At 44.1% G+C, this 21,511-nt stretch overlaps 1 protein-coding gene across 1 annotated transcript in view; it reads right to left on the bottom strand.

The window, feature by feature from the left end:
* LOC139419345 (C-type lectin domain family 4 member M-like) overlaps nucleotides 1-17,957 on the bottom strand; it is a 41,559-nt gene extending 23,602 nt beyond the window's left edge. The window contains exons 1-3 of the mRNA XM_071169285.1: nucleotides 17,878-17,957; nucleotides 1,138-1,700; nucleotides 792-928 (exon numbers count right to left, since the gene is read on the bottom strand). Of these exons, the coding sequence (XP_071025386.1) occupies nucleotides 792-928; nucleotides 1,138-1,700; nucleotides 17,878-17,957 (780 nt within the window). The remainder of the gene's footprint in view (nucleotides 1-791; nucleotides 929-1,137; nucleotides 1,701-17,877) is intronic.
* Nucleotides 17,958-21,511: the final 3,554 nt, after the last annotated feature.

The raw sequence follows: 21,511 nt of genomic DNA, 5'->3' as shown, positions 1-21,511 counted from the left end.
ATCAGACTGTCCACTGTTCCAATACCTGTAGAAGAAACAACACATAGAATCAGGCTGTCCACTGTTCCAATACCTTTAGAAGAAACAACACAGAATCAGACTGTCCACTGTTACAATACCTGTAGAAGAAACAACACAGAATCAGACTGTCCACTGTTCCAATACCTGTAGAAGAAACAACACAGAATCAGACTGTCCACTGTTCCAATACCTGTAAGAGAAACAACACATAGAATCAGGCTGTCCACTGTTCCAATACCTGTAGAAGAAACAACACAGAATCAGGCTGTCCACTGTTCCAATACCTGTAGAAGAAACAACACAGAATCAGACTGTCCACTGTTCCAATACCTGTAGAAGAAACAACACAGAATCAGGCTGTCCACTGTTCCAATACCTGTAGAAGAAACAACACAGAATCAGGCTTTCCACTGTTCCAATACCTGTAGAAGAAACAACACAGAATCAGACTGTCCACTGTTCCAATACCTGTAGAAGAAACAACACATATAATCAGGCTGTCCACTCCAAACCTCATACTCCAGACAGTGATGTCATAGTGACACAGAATTCATTAATGTCTTACTTTGTGGTCAGTGGTGTGTCGTCCACCCATTTCCAGGTCCCCTCAGTAACAGAGTCAGTCAGACCAATCCAGACATAGTTCTTTACACCGCATAACCAATTGACAAATGTCTGTAGTTGTGGGAGAGAGACAACATTGTTAAAACATAGTCATTACTGCTCGTTATCTCTCTCTCTCTTTTTTTCTCTCTACCTCACACACACACCTGATCGTCTTCGCTCTTGATGACCACCAGGTCTGCTCCTCGATTTCTGCAGTCCTGTCTGCTCTCCTCCCAGGATTTTGTCTCAGTAGAGACGTAATAACAACTGCTACCAAGCTTCTTCCATCCGTTCGGACACACTATAAGTTGAACATTTCTTGCTTTAGTCACGTTAATACAACAATGAATTAAGTATCAATCAGACAGTCAAGGAAGACGGGACACTAACTAATGGACGGTATGGAAGTCCGCTTTTTTCTCACATATTTCCTTTAATGTAAGTTGAATTGCCTGTTTGTACGTGTCATGTGAACTGATAACAGAACAGACATTAGCCAATTTCACTCACCTTTCTGAACTAAAGATTGTTTCAGACATTCTGCCTCTTTTTGTAGCTGGTCTCTTTCTTCAGTCAGGGTGTTGTTGCTGGTCTGCAGCTGGTCTCTCTCTTTGGTCAGGCTGTTGTTGTTAGTCTGTATCTGGTCTCTTCCTGCAGTCAGGGTGTTGCAGCTGGTCTGTAGCTGGTCTCTCTGTTTGGTCAGGGTGTTATAATTGGTCTGCAGCTGGTCTCTTTCTGCAGTAAGGGTGTTGTTACTGGTCTGGAGCTGGTCTCTCTCTTTGGTCAGGGTGTTGTAGCTGGTCTGTAATTGGTCTCTCTCTTTGGTCAGGGAGTTGTAGCTGGTCTGTAGCTGGTCTCTCTGTTTGGTCAGGGTGTTGTAGCTGGTCTGCAGCTGGTCTCTTTCTGCAGTAAGGGTGTTGTTACTGGTCTGTAGCTGGTCTCTCTCTTTGGTCAGGGTGTTGTAGTTGGTCTGTAGCTGGTCTCTCTCTTTGGTCAGGGTGTTGTAGCTGGTCTGTATCTGGTCTTTCTCTTTGGTCAGGGTGTTGGAACTGGTCTGTAGCTGGTCTCTCTCTTTGGTCAGGGTGTTGTAACTGGTCTGTAGCTGGTCTCTCTCTTTGGTCAGGTTGTTGGAACTGGTCTGTAGCTGGTCTCTCTCTTTGGTCAGGGTGTTGGAACTGGTCTGTAGATGGTCTCTCTCTTTGGTCAGGGTGTTGAAACTGGTCTGTAGCTGGTCTCTCTCTTTGGTCAGGGTGTTGGAACTGGTCTGTAGCTGGTCTTTCTCTTTGGTCAGGGTGTTGGAACTGGTCTGTAGCTGGTCTCTCTCTTCGGTCAGGGTGTTGTAGCTGGTCTGTAGCTGGTCTCTCTCTTTGGTCAGAGTGTTGTAGCTGGTCTGTAGCTGGTCTCTCTCTTTGGTCAGGGTGTTGTAGCTGGTCTGTAGCTGGTCTCTCTCTTTGGTCAGGGTGTTGTAGCTGGTCTGTAGCTGGTCTCTCTCTTTGGTCAGCGTGTTGTTGCTAGTCTGTAGCTGGTCTCTCTCTTTGGTCAGGGTGTTGTAGCTGGTCTGTAGCTGGTCTCTCACTTTGGTCGGGGTGTTGTAGCTGGTCTGTATCTGGTCTCTCTCTTTGGTCAGGGTGTTGAAACTGGTCAATTGGTTTCTCTCTGTGAAATAATACAATCAACAACCAAGATAAAAGTGGAAAAGTTAATGAGACATGACCCAGACTGATGTCAATTTCAATTCCAGTCAATTCGGGAAGTACACTGGAATAATTTTCAATTAGAAACGTGTGGAATTGGAATTTGGTGTGTTTTCTGAATTAAATTGAATGGTATTGAAATGTAATTGAACCCTGGTCATTACACCACTGATGATGAAGAATGTTTGAATGAGAACATATCAAACTCACGGTAGAGTAACAGGCCTATGATCCAAGCCAGTAGGAGAACACACAGCAGCCCCAGACACACTGCAGCAGTTGGGAAATGTCTCTTCCACCTCCAAAGATACACTGAAGTACATAATATTATCATTAGAACTTGATCAATGTATATACATATGTTTTTCTTTCCAGTTGCTCTTTGAATCACTGAGGGAAATACACAAGGAACATGGAACAGAACACCAGAACTGAGTTCCAGAACCTCACATGTTCTACTGCTTGACTTCCAGAACCTCTAACAGAATATTTGCTTAAACATGCATGAGTTCAGGCACCCAAAATGACTGCCGGAAGCTATTTCAATCACGATCAAATTCCATTTGTTAAGTACTTCATAAAACAACAGGCGTATGCTAATAGTGAAATGCTGACCTATGGGTCATTTTACAACAATGCAGAGAGAAATAAATAGAAATACAGACAAGGATTAAATAACGAATAGCATTAACAAGTAAAAAATAACATGGGCTATAACAATACATATACGGGGAGTAACAATACATTGTCGATGTGCAGGGGTACAAGGTAACCCGAAAATGAATTTTCCACATTTTGTGTTAGTCTGAATGAAATAAAAAATTGTTGTCACTCTCCTGGAAATATGTTTTTAGAAATGTTTACAAATTAATACAATAATTATTATTATTATTCAACCTCTTATTGGCAAGTCTAAATACGTTCAGGAGTAAACATTTGTAAACATGTGTTTAACAAGTCACATAATAAGTTGCATGGACTCACTCTGTGTGCAATAATAGTGTTTAACATGATTTTTTTTTAATGACTACCTCATCTCTGTACCCCAACATACAATTATCTGTAAGGTCCCTCAGTCAAACAGTGGATTTCAAACACAGATTCAACCACAAAGACCAGGGTGGTTTTCCAATGCCTCGCAAAGAAGAAGGGCACCTATTGATACGTTTTTTTTTTAAATACAGATGTTGAATATCCCTTTGAGCATGGTGAAGTTATTACACTTTGAATGGTGTATCAATATACCCAGTCACTACAAAGATACAGGTGTCCTTCTTGCCGGAGAGGAAGGAAACTGCTCAGGGATTTCACCATACGGCCAATGGTGACTTTAAAACAGTTTTGGAGTTTAATGGTTGTGACAGGAGAAAACTGAGGATGGATCAACATTGTAGTTACTCCTCAACACTACTTGACAATGTGGAAATAAGAAAGCTGTCCAACATAGAAAATATATGGCAAAAAATGTGGCAAAGAAATTAAAATGTTGTCCTGAATACAGAGTGTTGTATTGGATTTTCCCAAAACATAACACATTTGAGTACCACTCTCCATAGTTTCAGGATTAAAAAAAAGAAACAGACTGGAATTAACCAGGCAAAATCCTAGAGGAAAACCTGGTTGTTTGATTGCCACCAGACACTGGGAGAAAATTTCACCTTTCAGTTGGACAATAACCTAAAACACAAGGCCAAATCTACACTTGTAGCGCCCGATGCCGGAGTTGAGAAGCAGGTACGGGGAGTCAAAATTTAATAAGGAACAGACATGAAGTAAGACAGGCACAGAGTCAGCACACGGGCAGAACAACGTCATTCGACAGTCACTGCAGAAGCGGGGGAATACGCGGGACGGGGAAAGGCAGGAGTGCGTAATGCTGGGGAGCCTGGCGCCTTCGAACACCAGGATGAGAAGGGAGCAGGCGTGACAATGCTGGAGTTTGCAGAGTTACATTTTTTTACCTTTATTTAACTAGGCAAGTCAGTTAAGAACAAATTCTTATTGAACATACATTTGTCATATTTTATTGTCATATTTTTAATAACTTGTCCATAAGGCATATGTTTTGTCCATTTGCAATATGATATCATAGGAAGTCAAAAGTCAGTGAACCATTGCCAAATGCCATAAGAAGTGTCCAAATGCAATATGAAAGTATTGAAAGTGCCAAATCAGGATGTTTTGTCCATTTGCTATGTACGATCATAGGAAGTCGGTTTTCAAACCCAAAAGTCAATGAACCATGTCCAAATTGCATTTATACTGCCCAGATGAAATAAAGCACTATGCTAAGCCATGAATCAACCTAGATGGTCTATTTGTCATGTATAAGGAGGGAGAAGTGGGACTCTGTTGTTTTTTAACGATTTTTTGAAAAATGTCCAAATGACCAGGGGCACGGGTGGAGGGTGCTCCCTCACCAACCGTGGACCCCTTGCACCCCCCTAAAGGCATTAAAAACAATTAAAAAAATGTGCTTCTGGTAACCTTTTCCAATCACCCGGTGCACGGCTGTCTATTTGCAACATGTTCCAATGGGCATTTACCATCACAAATTTGACATGCTCAAAAATTATGCAGAAATGCAAAATTGACTGGCCCGATGAACTCGGGATGGCCGGGCAGTGATAGTGGTTCCTCTCCATCACTCGTTGTGTTGATTTCATCATCTCCATTTGGTGATGTTTTTGCACTGTTGAATCATATTGCAAATGCACTGTGCATTTGCAATATGTTTCAATGGGCATTTACCATCACAAATTTGTCACTGTTTAAACATATTGTAAATGGACAAAAGTCAGCCATCAAGTCACTGTCCATCAGTCAATTAGACATCAAACTGATACAAACTGACACCACGTCCACTTTTTCCAACTTGTTTTGAAGCCAACTATCACATATTTCAGAGCAGGCCCAAAATTCACAGAGCTTTCTGTTTAAAACATAATTAAAACATTCAAAATGTAGCTACGTTCTGCGGGTTCAGTTCTGACATTATGTGTAGACCTAGCTGAGGCGACCCCGAATCCCAAGTTTTGGCTCGATAGGTAATTTGGAGCCTGAGCCGCGACCTTAATTGGTGCTGAAAATCCACATTTTCCAGGCGTTGCTACGGGGTCCTTGAATGAGCTATCGGACAGAAACGTTAGGGTCCGTCTCTATGGGCCGAGGCAGTTTCAATGCACCTAGTCTTGCGACTCTGGGCCTTTTCTAAATGTCGTCATTTTCGTGAAGGTGAAAATGAATTGAAGTTATTGCAAATGTACGAGGCTTTTTCTGGGTCTGAGAACCTTCTAGAGCCACATAACTCACCGTGCACTATCGGCAATGTATTCCTATGGGGAGAGAAGTCATTGCAAACTGTTTGCTAAGGGTTAATACCACAAAGTCAAGGTTAAGCTTGCACAGATCGGGAGGACCTCATGAACATTCTTAAAGTTGAACTGTGCTTCTAACCGTAACGGTTCCCCCGCTGTCCCCCAAAAGCACCTGAAATTTTAGGGCCACGCTTCATTTTATACCTATTTTTTCACGGTCGCTGCGCTCAGACCGAGCAAGCTACGGTCAAGCAGGGCATCTCGTTGAACTCGGCACGGCCTAGGCTCTGAGTTTCTTTAAGCACCGCACTGTGTCACTCCCTCCTTGCTGTGTGTGTGTGTGTGTGTGTGTGTGTGTGTGTGTGTGTGTGTGTGTGTGTGTGTGTGTGTGTGTGTGTGTGTGTGTGTGTGTGTGTGTGTGTGTGTGTGTGTGTGTGTGTGACGTTTGTTGGGAGAAATGACTGATTTACAGTTCATCCTAATCACACGTGAAGTTTTGAAAATATCTGATATTTTTTCACTATTTTAACTATTTAGATTCCGGTTGAAGCTGAAAGTGAACACATATCCTCCTTGGGGTCAGAATATTGAATTTGTATATTGAGTCTTTACGTTAAGAACTGACTTATTTACAGAGTGTTGAATGAGTGTGTGTTATTTCAGAAATCAAATTACGTAAATTACGATAGAATAATGGCTGTTTCTTTTTTTCCTGACACTGTAGATTCATGTACTTTGACATGAAGCGGTCAAATTAGCGCTCTATTTTCGTTTTTGACCTTTAATCCCAGGAAAATGGCCTTAACTCAAAAAAAGCGTTGAGGCCTCGACACCATCGTGTTCGGGGCCAACTCCCCATTATGCCAAACCTATGCTCACCAAGTTCCGTCTTCAAAGTCTTTTCCGTTTAGGAGAAATGGCCGTGTCGTAATTGGTGATGTTTTATACATTTGCAATAAGATTCCATTCGTCATCTGGAAGCGGAAAAATGACCAAAATGTAAACATTTTATGAAACGACAACCGAATGCCCGAGAGACTTCGTTCAATGACTTCCTGGGAGATCTGGCCCAGCTGCACGGCCTGCCGCGCAAATGCCGAAAAGTGCCCTTCTGCGTGTAATCTTCTGACCCACTGGAGTTGTGATACTATGAATTGTAAGTGAAATAATTGTTGGAAAATGTAAACAATGTAAATGTAAATGTTGGAAAAATTACTTGTGTCATGCACAAAGTAGATATCCTAAACGACTTGCCAAAACTATAGTTTGTTAACAAGAAATTTGTGAAAGTGGTTGAAAAACAACCTTTAAATGACTCCTAAGTGTATGCAAAGTTCTGACTTCAACTGTATGATGTTCTGAAATGTGAACACAGAAATATTGGACATCAACTCATATTATGGTGGTGATTTGACAAAATTACAATCATGGTCTTGAATTGGACTCGCATTTTACTGGTCTTGGTCTTGACTCGGTCTCGCCCCCCCCCACCCCCTCCCGGTCTCGGTCTTGACTTGGTCTTGCCCCCTCCAGCCCGGTTTCCGTCTTGACTCAGTTCCCCCCCCCCCCCCTCCCGGTCTCAGTCTTGACTCGGTCTAGCCCCCTTCAGCCCGGTCTCGGCTCAGTCTCAACCCCCTCCCGGTCTCAGTCTTGACTCGGTCTCGCCCCCCCCACCCCCTCCCGGTCTCGGTCTTGACTTGGTCTTGCCCCCTCCAGCCCGGTTTCCGTCTTGACTCAGTTCCCCCCCCCCCCTCCCGGTCTCAGTCTTGACTCGGTCTAGCCCCCTCCAGCCCGGTCTCGGCTCAGTCTCAACCCCCTCCCGGTCTCAGTCTTGACTCGGTCTCGCCCCCTCCAGCCTGGTCTCAGTCTTGACTCGGTCTAGCCCCCTCCAGCCCAGTCTCAGTCTTGACTCAGTCTCGCCCCCTCCCGGTCTCAGGCTTGACTCGGTCTAGCCCTCTCCGGCCCGGTCTCAGTCTTGACTCGGTCTAGCCCCCTCCAGCCCGGTCTCAGTCTTGACTCGGTCTAGCCCCGCTCCAGCCCGGTCTCAGTCTTGACTCGTCTAGCCCCCTTCAGCCCGGTCTCAGTCTTGACTCGGTCTAGCCACCTCCAGCCCGGTCTCCGTCTTAACTCGGTCTAGCCCCCTCCAGCCCGGTCTCAGTCTTGACTCTCGGTCTAGCCACCTCCAGCCCGGTCTCAGTCTTGACTCGGTCTAGCCACCTCCAGCCCGGTCTCAGTCTTGACTCGGTCTAGCCACCTCCAGCCTGGTCTCAGTCTTGACTCGGTCTAGCCCCCTCCAGCCCAGTCTCAGTCTTGACTCAGTCTCGCCCCCTCCCGGTCTCGGGCTTGACTCAGTCTCGCCCCCCCCCCCCCCCCCCCCCCCGCCCCCTCTTCCCGGTCTCAGGCTTGACTCGGTCTAGCCCTCTCCAGCCCGGTCTCAGTCTTGACTCGGTCTAGCCCCCTCCAGCCCGGTCTCAGTCTTGACTCGGTCTAGCCCCGCTCCAGCCCGGTCTCAGTCTTGACTCGTCTAGCCCCCTTCAGCCCGGTCTCAGTCTTGACTCGGTCTAGCCACCTCCAGCCCGGTCTCCGTCTTAACTCGGTCTAGCCCCCTCCAGCCCGGTCTCAGTCTTGACTCTCGGTCTAGCCACCTCCAGCCCGGTCTCAGTCTTGACTCGGTCTAGCCACCTCCAGCCCGGTCTCAGTCTTGACTCGGTCTAGCCCCCTCCAGCCTGGTCTCAGTCTTGACTCGGTCTAGCCCCCTCCAGCCCAGTCTCAGTCTTGACTCAGTCTCGCCCCCTCCCGGTCTCGGGCTTGACTCAGTCTCGCCCCCCCCCCCCGCCCCCTCTTCCCGGTCTCAGGCTTGACTCGGTCTAGCCCTCTCCAGCCCGGTCTCAGTCTTGACTCGGTCTAGCCCCCTCCAGCCCGGTCTCAGTCTTGACTCGATCTAGCCCCGCTCCAGCCCGGTCTCAGTCTTGACTCGTCTAGCCCCTTTCAGCCCGGTCTCAGTCTTGACTCGGTCTAGCCACCTCCAGCCCGGTCTCCGTCTTAACTCGGTCTAGCCCCCTCCAGCCCGGTCTCAGTCTTGACTCTCGGTCTAGCCACCTCCAGCCCGGTCTCAGTCTTGACTCGGTCTAGCCACCTCCAGCCCGGTCTCAGTCTTGACTCGGTCTAGCCACCTCCAGCCCGGTCTCAGTCTTGACTCGGTCTAGCCACCTCCAGCCCGGTCTCAGTCTTGACTCGGTCTAGCCACCTCCAGCCCGGTCTCAGTCTTGACTCGGTCTAGCCCCCTCCAGCCCGGTCTCAGTCTTGACTCGGTCTAGCCCCCTCCTGCCCGGTCTCAGTCTAGCCCCCTCCAGCCCGGTCTCAGTCTTGACTCGGTCTAGCCCCCTCCAGCCCGGTCTCAGTCTAGCCCCCTCCAGCCCGGTCTCAGTCTTGACTCGGTCTAGCCCCCTCCAGCCCGGTCTCAGTCTAGCCCCCTCCAGCCCGGTCTCAGTCTTGACTCGGTCTAGCCCCCTCCAGCCCGGTCTCAGTCTAGCCCCCTCCAGCCCGGTCTCAGTATTGACTCGGTCTAGCCCCCTCCAGCCCGGTCTCAGTCTAGCCCCCTCCAGCCCGGTCTCAGTATTGACTCAGTCTAGCCCCCTCCAGCCCGGTCTCAGTCTTGACTCGGTCTAGCCCCCTCCAGCCCGGTCTCAGTCTCGAACACAACACTGATGAAAACTTTCTGAAAGCGCTGTACATATAGGTACGGGTAAAGTTACTAGGCAACAGGATAGTAGACAAGAGCAGCCGAGTGTGTGTGTGTGTGTGTGTGTGTAGGGGTGTGTGTAGGGGTGTGTGTAGGGGTGTGTGTAAGGGTGTAAGTATGTGTCAGTGTCTAGCATTAAACGAGGATAAACTGTTACCTGAATGTTGTTCACCAGCTCCATCCTTCTTGCGGGGCATGATGGGTCTTTTGTTGTTGTAAATATGATCATCAATATCCATGGTCTCTATTTCATTAGGTTCTTCGTCTTCAAATCCATTTGTGTATTCATAGATTCCCTTTGACATCTTGATACGCTTGTGCTCCCCAAATAAACATCTACTCTTTTAACTTCTACTGTTGTATCTTCTACTGTTGTATCTTCTACTGTTGTATCTTCTACTGTTGTAACTTCTACTGTTGTATCTTCTACTGTTGTAACTTCTACTGTTGTATCTTCTACTGTTGTATCTTCTACTGTTGTATCTTCTGCTGTTGTAACTTCTACTGTTGTATCTTCTACTGTTGTATCTTCTACTGTTGTATCTTCTACTGTTGTATCTTCTACTGTTGTAACTTCTACTGTTGTATCTTCTACTGTTGTAACTTCTACTGTTGTATCTTCTACTGTTGTATCTTCTACTGTTTGACTTCTACTGTTGTAACTTCTACTGTTGTAACTTCTACTGTTGTATCTTCTACTGTTGTAACTTCTACTGTTGTACCTTCTGCTGTTATCTCAGTTGTAGGTTTGTGTCTGTTCGCTGCACAGCTGGAGTCTCTGTGTGACTCAGTCTAATGTCAGAGACAGTTTTAACTGTCAACCTCATTAAAAGGGAAACCTTCTAACCAATAGTACGACACTAACCATCACCATGTGACCACAGACGTATTTTCTGAAAACCATGCTTGTTTCCCACAGTGAAGATTAGTGTGTATATTTAGTTTATGTTAGTTTAGTTTACCACAGTGTAGATTCGTTTGTAAACTCCACAACTATATTTAACAAGAGAGACCACATTTATATTTAACAAGAGAGAACACATCTATATTTAACAAGAGAGACCACTCCACATCTATATTTAACAAGAGGGACCACATCTATATTTAACAAGAGAGACCACATCTATATTTAACAAGAGAGACCACATCTACATTTAACAAGAGAGACCACATCTATATTTAACAAGAGGGACCACATCTATATTTAACAAGAGGGACCACATCTATATTTAACAAGAGAGACCACATCTATATTTAACAAGAGAGACCACATCTATATTTAACAAGAGAGACCACTCCACATCTATATTTAACAAGAGAGACCACTCCACATCTATATTTAACAAGAGAGACCACATCTATACTAACAAGAGAGACCACATCTATATTTAACAAGAGAGACCACTCCACATCTATATTTAACAAGAAAGACCACATCTATATTTAACAAGAGGGACCACATCTATATTTAACAAGAGAGACCACATCTATATTTAACAAGAGAGACCACATCTATATTTAACAAGAGAGACCACTCCACATCTATATTTAACAAGAGAGACCACTCCACATCTATATTTAACAAGAGAGACCACATCTATATTTAACAAGAGAGACCACATCTATATTTAACAAGAGGGACCACATCTATATTTAACAAGAGAGACCACATCTATATTTAACAAGAGAGACCACTCCACATCTATATTTAACAAGAGAGACCACAACTATATTTAACAAGAGGGACCACATCTATATTTAACAAGAGAGACCACATCTATATTTAACAAGAGGGACCACATCTATATTTAACAAGAGAGACCACATCTATATTTAACAAGAGAGACCACATCTATATTTAACAAGAGAGACCACATCTATATTTAACAAGAGGGACCACATCTATATTTAACAAGAGAGACCACATCTATATTTAACAAGAGAGACCACATCTATATTTAACAAGAGGGACCACATATATATTTAACAAGAGAGACCACATCTATAATTAACAAGAGAGACCACTCCACATCTATATATAACAAGAGAGACCACTCCACATCTATATTTAACAAGAGAGACCACATCTATATTTAACAAGAGGGACCACATCTATATTTAACAAGAGAGACTACTCCACATCTATATATAACAAGAGAGACCACTCCACATCTATATTTAACAAGAGAGACCACATCTATATTTAACAAGAGGGACCACATCTATATTTAACAAGAGAGACCACATCTATATTTAACAAGAGAGACCACTCCACATCTATATTAACAAGAGAGACCACTCCACATCTATATTAACAAGAGAGACCACAACTATATTTAACAAGAGAGACCACATCTATATTTAACAAGAGAGACCACTCCACATCTATATTTAACAAGAGGGACCACATCTATATTTAACAAGAGAGACCACTCCACATTTATATTTAACAAGAGAGACCACTCCACATCTATATTTAACAAGAGAGACCACTCCACATCTATATTTAACAAGAGGGACCACATCTATATTTAACAAGAGGGACCACATCTATATTTAACAAGAGAGACCACTCCACATCTATATTTAACAAGAGAGACCACTCCACATCTATATTTAACAAGAGGGACCACTCCACATCTATATTTAACAAGAGGGACCACATCTATACTAACAAGAGAAAAGGGAAAAGAGAGAAAAGATCTTTGATGTTGGTTGTATTAAACGGAACAGAGGGTTCTGTCCTAAAATATCTTTGATGTTGGTTGTATTAAAGGGAACAGAGGGTTCTGTCCTAAAATATCTTTGATGTTGGTTCTATTAAAGGGAACTGAGGGTTCTGTACTAAAGTTCCTTTCCATTTCCTCACTTTGTTACTTTCAGGTTGGGACCACTTTAGTTCATTGTTCTCTAAAAGTGCTGATTCTCTCTGTGTGTGTGTGTGTGTGTGTGTGTGTGTGTGTGTGTGTGTGTGTGTGTGTGTGTGTGTGTGTGTGTGTGTGTGTGTGTGTGTGTGTGTGTGTGTGTGTGTGTGTGTGTGTGTGTGTGTGTGTGTGTCTATTACCAGCATTACCAGAGAATGAGGAAGTCAAACACACATGGATCAGCACAGTTTCTGCACAGTCAGCACAAACATTCATCGGATGGCACCGATTCAAACCCACTGAATTCAAGCCTTGAGGGAACACACACACACAAACACACACAAACACAGCAGGGCAACACACACACACAAACACACACAAACACAGCAGGGCAACACACACACAGCAGGACAACACACACACACAGCAGGGTAACACACACACAGCAGGGCAACACACACACAGCAGGACAACACACACACACAGCAGGGCAACACACACACACAGCAGGGCAACACACACACACAGCAGGGCAACACACACACAGCAGGGCAACAAACACACACACACACACACAGCAGGGCAACACACACACACACAGCAGGGCAGCACACACAGCAGGGCAACACACACACAGCAGGGCAACACACACACACACAGCAGGGCAACACACACACAGCAGGGCAACACACACACACAGCAGGGCAACACACACACACAGCAGGGCAACACACACACACACAGCAGGGCAACACACACACACAGCAGGGCAACACACACACACGCACAGCAGGGCAACACACACACACACAGCAGGGCAACACACACACACAGCAGGGCAACACACACACACAGCAGGGCAACACACACACAGCAGGGCAACACGCACACAGCAGGGCAACACACACACACACACACACACAGCAGGGAAACACACACACACAGCAGGGCAGCACACACAGCAGGGCAACACACACAGCAGGGCAACACACACACACACACACACACACAGCAGGGCAACACACACACACACAGCAGGGCAGCACACACACAGCAGGGCAACACACACACACACAGCAGGGCAACACACACACACAGCAGGGCAGCACACACAGCAGGGCAACACACACACACACAGCAGGGCAACACACACACACAGCAGGCCAGCACACACAGCAGGGCAACACACACACAGCAGGGCAACACACACACAGCAGGGCAACACACACACAGCAGGGCAGCACACACAGCAGGGCAACACACACACACAGCAGGGCAACACACACACAGCAGGGCAACACACACACAGCAGGGCAACACACACACACACAGCAGGGCAACACACACACACAGCAGGGCAGCACACACAGCAGGGCAACACACACACAGCAGGGCAACACACACACACAGCAGGGCAACACACACACACACACACAGCAGGGCAACACACACACACACAGCAGGGCAACACACACACACAGCAGGGCAACACACACAGCAGGGCAACACACACACACAGCAAAGCAACACACACACACTGCAGGGCAACACACACACACACACACACAGCAGGGCAACACACACACACACAGCAGGGCAACACACACACACAGCAGGGCAACACACACACACACACAGCAGGGCAACACACACAGCAGGGCAACACACACACAGCAGGACAACACACACACACAGCAGGGCAACACACACACACAGCAGGGCAACACACACACAGCAGGGCAACACACACACAGCAGGGCAACACACACACAGCAGGGCAGCACACACAGCAGGGCAACACACACACAGCAGGGCAACACACACACAGCAGGGCAACACACACACAGCAGGACAACACACACACACACAGCAGGGCAACACACACACACAGCAGGGCAACACACACACACAGCTGGGCAGCACGAACAGCAGGACAACACACACACAGCAGGGCAACACACACACACAGCAGGGCAACACACACACAGCAGGGCAGCACGAACAGCAGGACAACACACACACAGCAGGGCAACACACACACAGCAGGGCAGCACGAACAGCAGGACAACACACACACAGCAGGGCAACACACACACAGCAGGGCAACACACACACAGCAGGGCAACACACACACAGCAGGGCAACACACACACAGCAGGGCAGCACGAACAGCAGGGCAACACACACACAGCAGGGCAGCACGAACAGCAGGGCAACACACACAGTAGGGCAACACACACAGTAGGGCAACACACACAGTAGGGCAACACACACAGTAGGGCAACACACATAGTGGTGTAAAGTACTTCAGTAAAAATACTGTTCAAGCAGGACAGAAGTATGGCACCTATCAATGTAAGGCTTTGTCATCCCTACGGCCTCTGATCTCATGTATCACTTTGACTTTTTACCTCAAACGAGTACATTTTCCACCACACACAAACACACAAACAGACGCACACACACAAATACACACACACACACACACACAAATACACACACACACAAACAGACGCACACACACAAATACACACACACACACAAATACACACACACACACACACACAAATACACACACACACACACACAGACAGACAGATAGTAAACAGAGCTGCCGTTATGTAAAGTCCAGGTGAGATAACAGCATGGGCAGATGGTCTGCATGAGGGAACAGCAGGACAACAAGCTCTCACCGTCTCACATCACAATTCGACGTTCTTTCACGTTTCTCAAACGTCGCATTTCAAAGTTGTTCCAAAAGGTCAAAAAGTGTTTTAAGGTTAAAGGTCTGAATGGTTAAGGTGAGTCATTACCTCTGAATGGTTAAGGTGAGTCATTAACTCTGAATGGTTCAGGTGAGTCATTAACTCTGAATGGTTCAGGTGAGTCATTAACTCTGAATGGTTCAGGTGAGTCATTAACATGGTTCAGGTGAGTCATTAACATGGTTCAGGTGAGTCATTGACATGGTTCAGGTGAGTCATTAACATGGTTCAGGTGAGTCATTAACATGGTTCAGGTGAGTCATTAACATGGTTCAGGTGAGTCATTAACATGGTTCAGGTGAGTCATTAACATGGTTAAGGTGAGTCATTAACATGGTTAAGGTGAGTCATTAACTCTGAATGGTTAAGGTGAGTCATTAACATGGTTAAGGTGAGTCATTAACTCTGAATGGTTAAGGTGAGTCATTAACATGGTTAAGGTGAGTCATTAACTCTGAATGGTTAAGGTGAGTCATTAACATGGTTAAGGTGAGTCATTAACTCTGAATGGTTAAGGTGAGTCATTAACATGGTTAAGGTGAGTCATTAACTCTGAATGGTTCAGGTGAGTCATTAACTCTGAATGGTTAAGGTGCGTCATTAACATGGTTAAGGTGAGTCATTAACTCTGAATGGTTCAGGTGAGTCATTAACTATGAATGGTTAAGGTGAGTCATTAACTCTGAATGGTTAAGGTGAGTCATTAACTCTGAATGGTTCAGGTGAGTCATTAACTCTGAATGGTTAAGGTGAGTCATTAACTCTGAATGGTTAAGGTGAGTCATTAACTCTGAATGGTTAAGGTGAGTCATTAACTCTGAATGGTTAAGGTGAGTCATTAACTCTGAATGGTTAAGGTGAGTCATTAACTCTGAATGGTTAAGGTGAGTCATTAACTCTGAATGGTTAAGGTGAGTCATTAACTCTGAATGGTTAAGGTGAGTCATTAACATGGTTAAGGTGAGTCATTAACTCTGAATGGTTAAGGTGAGTCATTAACATGGTTAAGGTGAGTCATTAACTCTGAATGGTTAAGGTGAGTCATTAACATGGTTAAGGTGAGTCATTAACTCTGAATGGTTAAGGTGAGTCATTAACATGGTTAAGGTGAGTCATTAACTCTGAATGGTTAAGGTGAGTCATTAACATGGTTAAGGTGAGTCATTAACTCTGAATGGTTAAGGTGAGTCATTAACATGGTTAAGGTGAGTCATTAACATGGTTAAGGTGAGTCATTAACTCTGAATGGTTAAGGTGAGTCATTAACATGGTTAAGGTGAGTCATTAACTCTGAATGGTTAAGGTGAGTCATTAACATGGTTAAGGTGAGTCATTAACTCTGAATGGTTAAGGTGAGTCATTAACATGGTTAAGGTGAGTCATTAACTCTGAATGGTTAAGGTGAGTCATTAACATGGTTAAGGTGAGTCATTAACTCTGAATGGTTCAGGTGAGTCATTAACTCTGAATGGTTAAGGTGCGTCATTAACATGGTTAAGGTGAGTCATTAACTCTGAATGGTTCAGGTGAGTCATTAACTCTGAATGGTTAAGGTGAGTCATTAACTCTGAATGGTTAAGGTGAGTCATTAACTCTGAATGGTTAAGGTGAGACATTAACTCTGAATGGTTCAGGTGAGTCATTAACTCTGAATGGTTAAGGTGAGTCATTAACTCTGAATGGTTAAGGTGAGTCATTAACTCTGAATGGTTCAGGTGAGTCATTAACTCTGAATGGTTAAGGTGAGTCATTAACTCTGAATGGTTAAGGTGAGTCATCTCATCCTCTCCACTACTGCCTCTCTCCTCTCATCCTCCCCTTCTTTCCTCCTCTCTTCCTCCCCCAGAGTTCTTCCCTCTGATAGATTCCTACTTTAGTTTAATTGTGAGTCTATTGTGACCCCTGGCACTGCCTCAGAGACTCACTCACACAAACACACACTTCCTTCATTTGGTTTTAGACATAGTGCCTTTATCCCTCTCTCATTGTCTCTCTGCTTCACTCTCTCACACACACTTTCTGTCTCTCTCTCTCACACACACACACACACACACACACACACACACACACACACACACACACACACACACACACACACACACACACACACACACACACACACACACACACACACACACACACACACACACACACACACACACACGTTGTCTCAGTTACGTACAGCTCTTGGAGGAGGGAACGCGATACCCTACTACATCTCACCTCCCTGTGGAGTGAAGGCTGTATGTGATCGTAGGTGGAAGGATGACAGAGGCACAGAAACCTAATACAGTTTACAGGGAATGGATTCTCCCTCAACACGGTAGAGTGGGGAAAAGGGGCTGGACGGAACCAAAGCAAAGAGTCCCCTCTCCTACCTTACCTAGCCTTCAGCACCAGCTGGCGCACCAACCAACATACAGGGGGTGGTCCGCCCAGGGCTTACCTAGCCTTCAGCACCACCTGGTGCACTAACCAACATGGTCCGCCCAGGGCTTACCTAGCCTTCAGCACCACCTGGTGCGCTAACTAACATGGTCCGCCCAGGGCTTACCTAGCCTTCAGCACCACCTGGCGCACTAACTAACATGGTCCGCCCAGGTCTTACCTAGCCTTCAGCACCACCTGGCGCGCTAACCAACATGGTCCCCCCAGGTCTGCCCTAGCCTTCAGCACCACCTGGCGTGCTAACCAACATGGTCCGCCCAGGTCTTACCTAGCCTTCAGCACCACCTGGCGCGCTAACCAACATGGTCCCCCCAGGTCTTACCTAGCCTTCAGCACCACCTGGCGCGCTAACCAACATGGTCCCCCCAGGTCTTACCTAGCCTTCAGCACCACCTGGCGCGCTAACCAACATACATGTACCCTGACGAGAGGGAGGGGTCAGAGCTCCAATCAGCGATTGGGGCTGACCAATCAGCTGCTTTAGATTTCCAGGAAGCCATTTCCTGAAATACACACACATAGAAACTGGGGAACGTAAAATTCACACACACACACACACACACACACACACACACACACACACACACACACACACACACACACACACACATACTTTCACTCACACACACACTTTCTGTCTCTATCTCTCACGCACACTCTCACACACACTCACTCACAAACCTTTCTGTCACACACACACACACGTTCTGTCTCTATCTCTCACACAAAACTCTCACACACACTCACTCACAAACCTTTCTGTCACAAACACACACACACACTTTCTGTCACATACACACTTTCTGTCACACACACTCACACACATACACAGTCACACACACACCTCTTCCTCAGAAACTCAAGGCCCCGTAGAGACAGATCTAATCCAGTTAAAATGATTGTGATTCTCAGCCTGGGGGAAACCATCTATCTCTTGTATTTAGTGTGTGTGTGTGTGTGTACCATCCATCTTCTGTATTGAACAGAGTAGAGACAGGTGAAGGGGACGTAGCTAGAGGGGACGTAGCTGGCTAGGACTGAGCTCTATTACACACACACACATACACACACACACATACACACACACACATACACACACACACACACACACACACACACACACACACACAGAGAGAGAGAGAGACAGAGAGTGAGTTCCACTTCCTAACCTCCTGTCAAATGTATGACCATTGTAGAGATACATATTTCCCTCAGATTACACAGATCCACAAAGAATTTGAAAAACAAACCCGATTGTGATCAACTCCCATATCTAACTGGGTGAAATACCACAGTGTGCCATCACAGCAGCAAGATGTGTGACCTGTTGCCACGAGAAAAGGTCAACCAGTGAAGAACAAACAATCTCATTTGACCTTTTTGTCCTTTAACTATTTGTACATCGTTACAACACTGTATATATAGATAATATAACTTTTGAAATGTCTCTATTCTTTTGGAACTTCTGTGAGTGTAATGTTTACTGTTAATTTTTATTGTTTATTTCATTTTTGTTTATTATCTATTTCACTTGATTGGGCGATGTAAACATATGTTTCCCATGCCAATAAAGCCCCTGAATTGGAGAGACTACTCTTTAGTCATCTAAAAGCTGTGTGTGAATGAATAACGAGGGTATCCATTTGTTCTCATCTTCCGAGTCATATCACACACACACACACACACACCTTATAGTGTCATATCAACCTCCAGGCACTCAAGGAAACACAACCGCCTCTTCATGTATGGAAAAATAGATTCAGCATCCTAAGAACTCATCCTAAGAACTCATTCAAAGAATGAGATCATAGAATGAGTTCAAAGAATGAGATCATAGAATGAGTTCAAAGAATGAGTTCAAAGAATGAGATCATAGAATGAGTTCAAAGAATGAGATCATAGAATGAGTTCATAGAATGAGTTCAAAGAATGAGATCATAGAATGAGTTCAAAGAATGAGATCATAGAATGAGTTCAAAGAATGAGATCATAGAATGAGTTCAAAGAATGAGATCATAGAATGAGTTCATAGAATGAGTTCAAAGAATGAGATAATAGAATGAGTTCAAAGAATGAGATCAAAGAATGAGATCATAGAATGAGTTCAAAGAATGAGATCATAGAATGAGTTCAAAGAATGAGATCATAGAATGAGTTCATAGAATGAGTTCAAAGAATGAGATCATAGAATGAGTTCAAAGAATGAGATCGTAGAATGAGTTCAAAGAATGAGATCATAGAATGAGTTCAAAGAATGAGATCATAGAATGAGTTCATAGAATGAGTTCAAAGAATGAGATCATAGAATGAGTTCAAAGAATGAGATCATAGAATGAGATCATAGAATGAGTTCATAGAATGAGTTCAAAGAATGAGATCATAGAATGAGTTCAAAGAATGATATCATAGAATGAGATCATAGAATGAGTTCAAAGAATGAGATCATAGAATGAGATCATAGAATGAGTTCAAAGAATGAGATCATAGAATGAGATCATAGAATGAGATCATAGAATGAGATCATAGAATGAGATCATAGAATGAGATCATAGAATGAGTTCATAGAATGAGTTCAAAGAATGAGATCATAGAATGAGATCATAGAATGAGATCATAGAATGAGTTCATAGAATGAGTTCATAGAATGAGTTCATAGAATGAGTTCATAGAATGAGTTCATAGAATGAGTTCAAAGAATGAGATCATAGAATGAGTTCATAGAATGAGTTCATAGAATGAGTTCTTAGAATGAGTTCATAGAATGAGATCATAGAATGAGTTCTTAGGATGAGTTCTTAGAATGAGTTCATAGAATGAGATCATAGAATGAGTTCTTAGGATGAGTTCTTAGAATGAGTTCATAGAATGAGTTCTTAGAATGAGTTCTTAGGATGCTGAATCTATTCTACAGTTCTTAGAATGAGTTCATAGAATGAGTTCTTAGAATGAGTTCTTAGGATGCTGAATCTATTCTACAGTTCATATAATGAGTTCATAGAATGAGTTCATAGAATGAGTTCATAGAATGAGTTCATAGAATGAGTTCATAGAATGAGTTCTTAGAATGAGTTCATAGAATGAGATCATAGAATGAGTTCTTAGGATGAGTTCTTAGAATGAGTTCATAGAATGAGATCATAGAATGAGTTCTTAGGATGAGTTCTTAGAATGAGTTCATAGAATGAGTTCTTAGAATGAGTTCTTAGGATGCTGAATCTATTCTACAGTTCTTAGAATGAGTTCATAGAATGAGTTCTTAGAATGAGTTCTTAGGATGCTGAATCTATTCTACAGTTCATATAATGAGTTCATAGAATGAGATCATAGAATGAGATCATAGAATGAGATCATAGAATGAGTTCATAGAATGAGTTCATAGAATGAGTTCATAGAATGAGTTCAAAGAATGAGATCATAGAATGAGATCATAGAATGAGTTCATAGAATGAGTTCAAAGAATGAGATCATAGAATGAGTTCAAAGAATGATATCATAGAATGAGATCATAGAATGAGTTCAAAGAATGAGATCATAGAATGAGATCATAAAATGAGTTCAAAGAATGAGATCATAGAATGAGATCATAGAATGAGATCATAGAATGAGATCATAGAATGAGATCATAGAATGAGATCATAGAATGAGTTCATAGAATGAGTTCAAAGAATGAGATCATAGAATGAGATCATAGAATGAGATCATAGAATGAGTTCATAGAATGAGTTCATAGAATGAGTTCATAGAATGAGTTCATAGAATGAGTTCAAAGAATGAGATCATAGAATGAGTTCATAGAATGAGTTCATAGAATGAGTTCTTAGAATGAGTTCATAGAATGAGATCATAGAATGAGTTCTTAGGATGAGTTCTTAGAATGAGTTCATAGAATGAGATCATAGAATGAGTTCTTAGGATGAGTTCTTAGAATGAGTTCATAGAATGAGTTCTTAGAATGAGTTCTTAGGATGCTGAATCTATTCTACAGTTCATATAATGAGTTCATAGAATGAGTTCATAGAATGAGTTCATAGAATGAGTTCATAGAATGAGTTCT

This window comes from Oncorhynchus clarkii, chromosome 10 (genome assembly GCF_045791955.1).
Source record: "Oncorhynchus clarkii lewisi isolate Uvic-CL-2024 chromosome 10, UVic_Ocla_1.0, whole genome shotgun sequence".
In the NCBI taxonomy this organism is placed as follows: Eukaryota; Metazoa; Chordata; class Actinopteri; order Salmoniformes; family Salmonidae; genus Oncorhynchus; species Oncorhynchus clarkii.
This window is presented reverse-complemented; position numbering and strand designations above follow the sequence as displayed.